This window comes from Nymphalis io, chromosome 30 (assembly GCF_905147045.1).
Source record: "Nymphalis io chromosome 30, ilAglIoxx1.1, whole genome shotgun sequence".
In the NCBI taxonomy this organism is placed as follows: domain Eukaryota; kingdom Metazoa; phylum Arthropoda; class Insecta; order Lepidoptera; family Nymphalidae; genus Nymphalis; species Nymphalis io.
Genome location: NC_065917.1, coordinates 4,150,582 through 4,159,201, shown reverse-complemented (window position 1 = coordinate 4,159,201; position 8,620 = coordinate 4,150,582). Strand labels below are relative to the sequence as shown.

The 8,620-nt window shown below is 31.2% G+C and overlaps 1 protein-coding gene across 5 annotated transcripts in view; it reads left to right on the top strand.

Annotated features, from left to right (window-relative positions):
• Nucleotides 1–324: 324 nt before the first annotated feature.
• The window catches only part of LOC126779895 (uncharacterized), a 36,359-nt gene continuing 28,063 nt past the window's right edge, over nt 325–8,620 (top strand). Inside the window, exons 1-3 of one of the 5 annotated variants that reach the window (XM_050504063.1) lie at nt 325–402; nt 2,631–2,726; nt 2,877–3,126. In XM_050504063.1, coding sequence (XP_050360020.1) covers nt 376–402; nt 2,631–2,726; nt 2,877–3,126 — 373 coding nt within the window. In that variant the 5' untranslated portion in view covers nt 325–375. Of the gene's footprint in view, nt 403–2,420; nt 2,727–2,876; nt 3,127–3,424; nt 4,257–4,359; nt 4,496–4,602; nt 4,799–8,620 lie in introns of those variants that run through there. The other 4 variants (XM_050504065.1, XM_050504064.1, XM_050504062.1 and 1 more) reach the window with 4 other exon arrangements.

Sequence of the window (8,620 nt, the reverse complement as noted above, 5' to 3'; positions counted from 1 at the left end):
CTTTTGTGAAGATCACTTTGATGTGAGTACCTATAAGCATTACCTATCTAAATATCTTTCACGATAAACATAATTATATGAAAAAGTAAATATTTTCGGAATATAGTTCATTTTTAGAGGTTATAGATTATTATTATTATTATAGAAGCTAGTAAAATATTTGCTAATAAATAGTCACGTTTCAGTTGGAACGTGACATCGAAAACTATATACGGTATAAAATAATGGGTTCAGTTAAAAGAATTCGATTGAAACCGCATAGCATACCCTCTCGATTCGATTGCAAGAGAAAACTTGCTTCAAAGGAATATCCCCTAGCTGAAGCAGAAAGCCTAAGACTATCTGAAGATTCCGTCAAAGATCATATAGAAGATAATGTCAAAGCATCAACATACATTGAAGGTAATTTTATATTTATATTATGTAAACGTATTAAGTTTATATATTTATATTTTTCTATAATTGCACACCACTCGCTATTGGCGAGACCAGTGTTACCATTTAGTAATTTTATTGCGATATATATTTATATGGCGAGATGGCCCAGTGGTTAGAACGCGTGAATCTTAACCGATGATCGTGGGTTCTAACCCGGGCAAGCACCACTGAATTTTCATGTGCTTAATTTGTGATTATAATTCATCTCGTGCTTTACGGTGAAGGAAAACATCGTGTGGAAACCTGCATGTGTCTAATTTGACTGAAATTCTGCCACATGTGTATTCCACCAACCCACACTGGAGCAGCGTGGTGGAGTAAGCTCCAAACCTTCTCCTCAAAAAAGGCAGAGGAGGCCTTTAGCCCAGCAATGAGACATTCACGGGCTGTTATGGTACGATATATATATTAACATATTATTTACATGAATTTTTTTTATCAATTTTAGCACCAATTACACTTGGTGGTAGTTATGAAATTCGGTATAAAGAAAGCCATAATATAGGTATATATTATAGGAACATATATATAGGGGCTTTGTGCAAGCTCATTTGGGTAGGTAGCATCCACTAATCAGATATTCTACCGCAAAACAGCATTTGCTACTGTTGTGTTCCGTTTTGAAGGGTGAGTGAGCCAGTGTAATAGGCACAAGGGACATAACATCTTAGTTCCCAAGGTTGGTGGCGCATGGGCGATGTAAGCGATTGTTAACTTTCTTACAATGCCAATGTCTATGGGCGTTGGTGACTACTTACCATCGGATGGCCCATATGCTCGCCCGCATGTCACAATCCGTTTATGGAAAATGCGATGTATAGCCAAATGGCTGTATATTCCAAGGCCAGAAGTAAGAACAAATAGTTCTTGACCAATATCATTTATTTTTATTATTAATACAACATTATTTCATTGTAATACTTATGTCTGCTTTTTTACTTCCGAAGTTATACCTCGCGCACGTTCAAAACGCCATTTTTTACGAATCCATGATGAATACAATAAATTTTTTAAGATGTCGATGACCAATTATATCATGTTAATACAATGCTATTTATCTCACCCGTCATTACGCAACAATTCATAAAATAATTCATTAACAACAATAATAATATAATAATAATAATATCCCGGGACATTATTCACACACGGCAATCTGATCCCAAACTAAGCAGAGCTTGTGCTATGGAAACCAAACAACTGATATACTATTTTTCTTTTGTAAATGCATAATTATATAGATAATTACACCCAGACTCAGGACAAACAGACATGTTCATGCCCACAAATGTCTATCCTGGGCGGGAATCGAACCCATAACCTTCGGCGTGAAAGGCAGGTCTACCAACCACGCCAACGAGCCGAGATTGACGAGCCGAAGAAAATTTAAAACTTAACCAAAAATAAATTACAAACTAGATTATACACTTTTACATTTTATATAAATTACACACTTTTTGAAATAAAAAATCATAAATTTTTCATTAGTATTAGTTCTGTTATATTTAAAAACAAAAAAAAATAAATTAAAATACAACTTTGCAATAAAAGAAAAAAACGCCATTATGTCTGTGCTATGACGTCATATATATATTTTTTATTATTATTTATTTGGCAAACAAACAGTTATAATATTAACATTAGCACACATACCAGTTTCCACTTATAAATAAAACATAATATGTACGCAAACGTACCTACGTAAAGTATTTCATTGATTTTAAATAAAAAAAAAATGACGGGAACGCATTAGAAATTCGTACGGTACGGTACATCCACACAATAGTCCGCGATTCGATCGTATCGATCAAATCCCCCTGTAACACTAACAATAGTTGACTTCTAAATATTTATTTTATTAATTGTCAGAAATATATACAATTAAAAAATAAGTTTTATAAATTTTTATTAGGCAATTGCAATAGGCATAATGACTGATTGTTTTAATACCTATGTCGAATTTCGCTCGAGAACACCCGCAGGTGTCATGGCGCCTGCAGGTGACGTCACGCCTCAGTAAACGACAGTAAATGTTGTATTGTGTCTATACTCAGCGAAGAAAGGCAGAAAATATTGCGTATTTCGTAAGGTTAAAAATGAATTCCAAAGTTTACAAGTGGTGTGTAGTCCCTCTGTGTAAAAATACATCGATATCAACACCTAACAAATTGTTTGTGTATGTCCCAAACAAGAAAATTGTGAGAAGTAAGTGGCTAAAGCTCGCACGGCGAAACCCAGGAGATGTTTCAACAAATTCTTCAATTTATATTTGTGAAGACCATTTCGATGTAAGTATTCACTATCGATTGATATTTGCGTAGCTCAAAATATTTGTTAAAAATGAAATATAAGTGTGATAATAAATAAATTATTTTGAGGTTATGTTTTTTTTTTGTTCTTTGTTATCAATTTCATTGAACCACTTATTCTCCTTTTAGTTGCCAAATGACATGGAAAACTATATGCAGTATCATTTGATGGGATCAGTGTCACGAGTGCGTATGAAACCAGGGTGTATTCCCCGAAAATTCGATTGCCAAACAGATTGTAAAACAAGAATATCTACAGAAGCAGAACGACCATATATAACGAAGACACGAAAGATGATGGTTCTTGAAGAATGTGAAAAGCTATTAAAAGAAGGTATGGTTACAGAACATTTTGACGAAATTGCATCCACAAGTTCAGGTACATATTTTCAATATTTATCTACTTTCATACTTTAATGGAACAAGAAAGCTTAAAATGTTATTATGTGGGTGGCACACCGCTATTACTTGGCTAGATCAGTGCTACCATTTAGCAATTTTATTATATATATAAAGGGACATTTTTGTATTAACATATTATTTACATGAAATTTTTATCACCAATCACATATGTACCACTAACAAAAGTTGACTTCTAAATATTTATTTTAATAATTGTAAGAAATATATATAATTAAATAATTTATAAACTTTATTGAAAAAAATTTAAATAAGTTTTATAAATATTTATTAGGAAATTTCAATTATTTAATAATTCAATATTAACGGATTGTAAAGGAGGTAGCCGAAAAAGTAAATTCCATGAACACATACTTAGTAAATATATTAATACTAAAACTTGAAAAAATGAATTACTGCCTTGTTTTAACTTCTCTGAACCTGGCAGTTTTTATTTCAAAATATTAGTTAATGTTGCATTAATATGCAAGATAAATTCAAAGTATCGTATGTCAAATTCTACCACAGAGAAAGATAAATAAAATAATAATAGACGTTCAAGACCATGCATACTACTTGCTTAGACAAGCATAAATGAGTGCCCATATGGGCGACTCTTTTTAGAAACATTTTATTTATACGAAACTGTCGTCATTGATATTTGTTGCATTTAATAAAATTATGTTTTTATAAATGTTGACGAGTAAGATAGTTTTTTTATATTACACAAAAAACATACTTCTTAAAAGGGAAAGCGTTACATTTGCGCGCGATTCTGTCTAGGCCAAATGTCAATGTCATCAATCAAGTAATTGCAGATTCTTCCTTGCGTACTGTGTTCGTGTTTTGTGATTAGTTTCGAATAATTTTGACCACCGCTTATTTCTACCTGAATGGATCTGGACTGATACCTTTTTCCACTTGATAACGTTGCTCTTAACCTTGTTGGACCTTGATTTGCATCGCGTTTTGGATTTGTTTTGTGAAGCAATATGAGGTGCATCAATTGTGGAATAGCCGTCGAAAAGTTGAAGAGGCATCTCATACTCTCGCTGTCTGCAAATCATCAAAAAACACTTTTTCGTTGGATAGGCCCATGTTCAAACCCAGGTATGAAGTTGGAATGGAGAAAATTTAAACTGATTTATTTTTATATATGATATGTTTTATGGTATGTGACATTAACTTGTGTATCATCACATCTTATTTTCAGTTACCTGTGGATTCACTTATTTGTGATTCATGCTTCATTTTATTAAATACTGAAGATGGTGAACGTGAGAAGCTCCTGTGGCATATCATGGTTTGCATCGGTTGTGGGAAATCTATCGTACAATGTTAATTATGTGGTGAGAATTTCGTTATTCATTATTATAAATATCTAGTTGTATTCATTTATAAAAAATAAAATAAACATAGATAAATTGCATTTATTTTAACTGGGGTTTGTTTTCAGCCTTTAATGAATAATTACACTTGTCATGTGTGTTGGATACGAGCAAATAAAGCATAAAGACACATAAAGCGTGAGTCGTCACGAGACATACAGGAATTAGCTTCGGCTAGCAATTCGTCAGCCCCTAATGATCAAGTTTACCCACCAGAATCACGACCGTTCCTGCCTGTTCAAAGTGGGCCTCTTCAAAGGGAAGGTAGTAATATGACCTAATTATAAAGAGCCTTCATCACATCTCACTATATTTCAAAAATGCAGTAGTAATATTACATTCAGTACTACAATTCATTAAAAGAATACTATTGCAAGAACATTGTTCCTATGTTTCTTGTAGCTGCTGTGTGTAAAACACATTTGTACAGCGATCAGTGGCATTAATTGCGTAAAATGAAGAATGAATAAAATGAGACACATTCTTTATGCTATCCATATACATAGATGACAATAATATTATGAAGCCAAAAACTATTTTTTTTTTTTTTTACTTTGAAAATGTCTCTGAAATGCAAAACATTTTTGCCTCTATTGAACGGATCTTACAGTACTCCAGTTTTTAATTCCGTATAATCTTTTACCTCCTTTAAATGTTAAGCCATCTAAACGCACTTTAGATATTTATTTGATCAAACTTAGACTAGCTGAAGGTTATTGACGCTTCCATCAATTATTTTAAAAAGTGTGACGCCGTAAAATGAGAGTAAATAACTAATATCGACTGAGTTCCTACTAAGTAAAAGCGGTAAAAATGAATATGTCATTTTACAATGCTGTGCAGTGTCAATGTGCAAAAGTACACCAATTAGTGCACTACAAAAAGAAATCATAATCGTTTCAAAAAGTGCACAAATAATGAGAAAGTGGTTAACACTTGTCAGAAAGAGATCCGGCATCTCTGACACCGACAAATACCTTTAATTTTTGTTCAGTAATGTAAGTTTTGATAAACTACAAATATCAGTATAGTGTCAAATCAATCAATGTGAAGAAGAGATAAGTGCATTTCAACAAAGTGACCGTTTCAATATTGACGTTACAAATCATTTGAAGGTTAGTAATCGTTAACATAAAAATAGCATACAAGAGGGTCAACAATGACCCTTGAACCAATATAAACCAATATTCATCATATTTATTCCTATGTATTGTATGAGCCGGTTGGCGTGGTTGGTAGATTGTCTTGCCTTTCACGCCGAAGATTGTGGGTTCGACTCCCACCCAGGACAGACATTTGTGTGCATGAACATGTCTGTTTGTCCTGAGTCTGGGTGTAATTATCTATATAAGTATGTATTTAAATTTTTAAAGTTTTAAAAATTCATAAAGATTTTTCTAATTGGTGTAATTATTTAAAACTATTTCATTCATTGAATAAATTGGCTCCAATTTTATTTACAAAGAATAGCGACACACTACCATTTTTAAAATTTCAAGTTTACGGTAAATCATTTACTGGGTTATTAGATAGTGGTGATAATAAGAGTGTACAAGATTCTAATAGTCATTTCCTATTTCTCAATTTAGGACTCAAACTTAAGACTAGTTGTCATAAAGCTTGTACTGCTGATGGTACTTCACCAGATGTTTTAGGTACCATTGATATTCCAATTTCTTGTGACAATGTAACTCGCATTGTAGAATTCATGGTGGTACCTTCACTAAATCCAGATATTATTATAGGATTTCATTTTTGACTTGCATTTAATTTAGCTCATGAATTATTTAAAAATATAACTTTTGAAAGTAAAATTAAAAACAATAATTCTATAATTATAAATTCTATAACTTCTGCTGTTCAACTTTCTTCTTCTGAGAAAGAAAAATTAAATGATATTATAAAACTTTTTGATGAAATTTCTTATGAAAAGAAAGATCTAGGTTTAACACATTTAACTAAACATAGAATTATAACTGTTGGTGATCCTATTAAACAATGTTATTGGCCTATTAGTTCTGCTAAACAAAAAGAACTTTATGATGAAGTTCAAGTTTTGTTCAGAGATGGTATTATTTAATCTTTTAAATCTCCCTGGTGTTCTCCAGTTTTAGCTGTCACTAAAAAAGATGGTGGTATAAGACTTTTTTTAGATTCGAGAAAATTAAATTCTGTTACTATTAAAGATTCATATTACCTTACACATCGCGAATTTTGGATAATTTGCTTGGTGCTAAGTTTATCACAGCAATAGATTTGCCTAAAGCTTTTCTACAAATTCTTTTAGAAGAAACTTACAGAGAGAAGACTGCCTTCGTAATTCCTGGAAATGGATTGTTCGAATTAGTTCGTATGCCTTTCGGTTTAACTAATGCTCCTGCAGAACTACAAAGATTGGTAGATAAACTTTTTGGTGTAGAATTCGATTCTAATGTATTTGTGTATTTAAATGATTTAATAGCAATTTCTAGTAATTTTCAAACTCATTTAACTCTTTTATGTAAAATTTATCATAAATTAAAAGATGCTGGTTTAACTATTAATTTGAAAAATGTGAATTTTGTAAAGAACGTTTGCGTTACTTAGGATATGTTGTCGATAGTAATAGTTTACATACAGATCCTTCTAAGTTGACTGTAATAGAAAATTTTCCTCGTCCTACAACTATAAAACAAGTACGTAGTTTTCTTGGTATGTGTTCATATTATCATAGATTTATAGAAAAATTTGCTGATATTGCTAATCCTTTAACTAATCTTACTCGTGGTAGTAGAAATAGTAAACGTGCCGTTGAATGGAATTCAGATTGTGAAAACTCTTTTATAAAACTTAAACAAGTCTCATTAACTGCTCCTGTATTAGCTTGTTCAGATTTTAATAAAACCTTTTTTCTGCATTGTGATGCTAGCTCTTATTCTATTGGTAGTGTATTGTGTCAAACAGATGAATGATAACCAACATCCGGTTGCATTTTATTCTAGAACATTTAAGAAATGTGAAATTAATTACAGTACTACTGAAAAAGAACTCCTTGCTATATTAAATTCAATCGAACTTTTAAAACCCTATATTGAAGGTATGGAATTTACTGTGATTACACATCATGCTAGTTTAAAGTGGTTATTACATTTGAATAATCCAAGCGGACGCTTAGCACGTTGGGCTGCTCGTATGTCTCAATTTACTTTTAATATAATACATAAAACAGGTACCTTAGATGTTGTGCCTGATACATTATCTCGTATTCAAATTAATGCTATTGATATTCCATTGGAAATAACTTATCCTGTTGAAGAAATTGATGATCCTTGGTATCATAAAATATTTGTAGGTTGTCAAAAATATCCTTTAAGATATAAAAATTATAGAGTTGAAAACAATGTTCTTTATAAATTTGTAAGCCTAAATTTCAATTACATAATAGTTTAGCTTGTTGTTATTATATATTAAAATGTTATTGAAACTATTCATAATAATCATGATTCCTTAGATTCAAGTCATTTAGGTATTCATAAAACTTTAAATAAGTTAAAACTTCACTACTAAAGAATATATTTCAAATTGTGAAACTTGTAAAGCTTATAAGCACTCTAATGCTTCACCTTTTGGTATAATGACTAATCCAAAAATTTCCATTGATATTGTTCCATTGCCTAAAACTTATTCTGGTCAACGATACATTTGTACAGTATTGGATGTGTTTACTAAATATTGTTGGTTAAATCCATTATGTAATGCTACGACTAAGTCCATTTGTAGATTCTTGGAAAAAGATATCTTTTTTAAATTTGGTTGTACAAAAATTATAATTTGTGATAATTGAACTCAATCACATCAAAACATTTTGTAGAATTTTTGAAAGGTTTTAATATAATCAAAATATTTTATAACACTTTGTATACGCCTCAGAATAATCCTGTGGAACTTTATCATAAAACTCTAGTAACTTGCATAGCTTGTTTTGTTCATGATGATCACAGAACTTGGTCAAAATATTTAAATCATATTCAATTAGCTTTGAATAGTAGTATAAATTTAGCTGTTGGATTTACTCCTAATTTTCTAATTTTTGGAAGTTGTAATTGA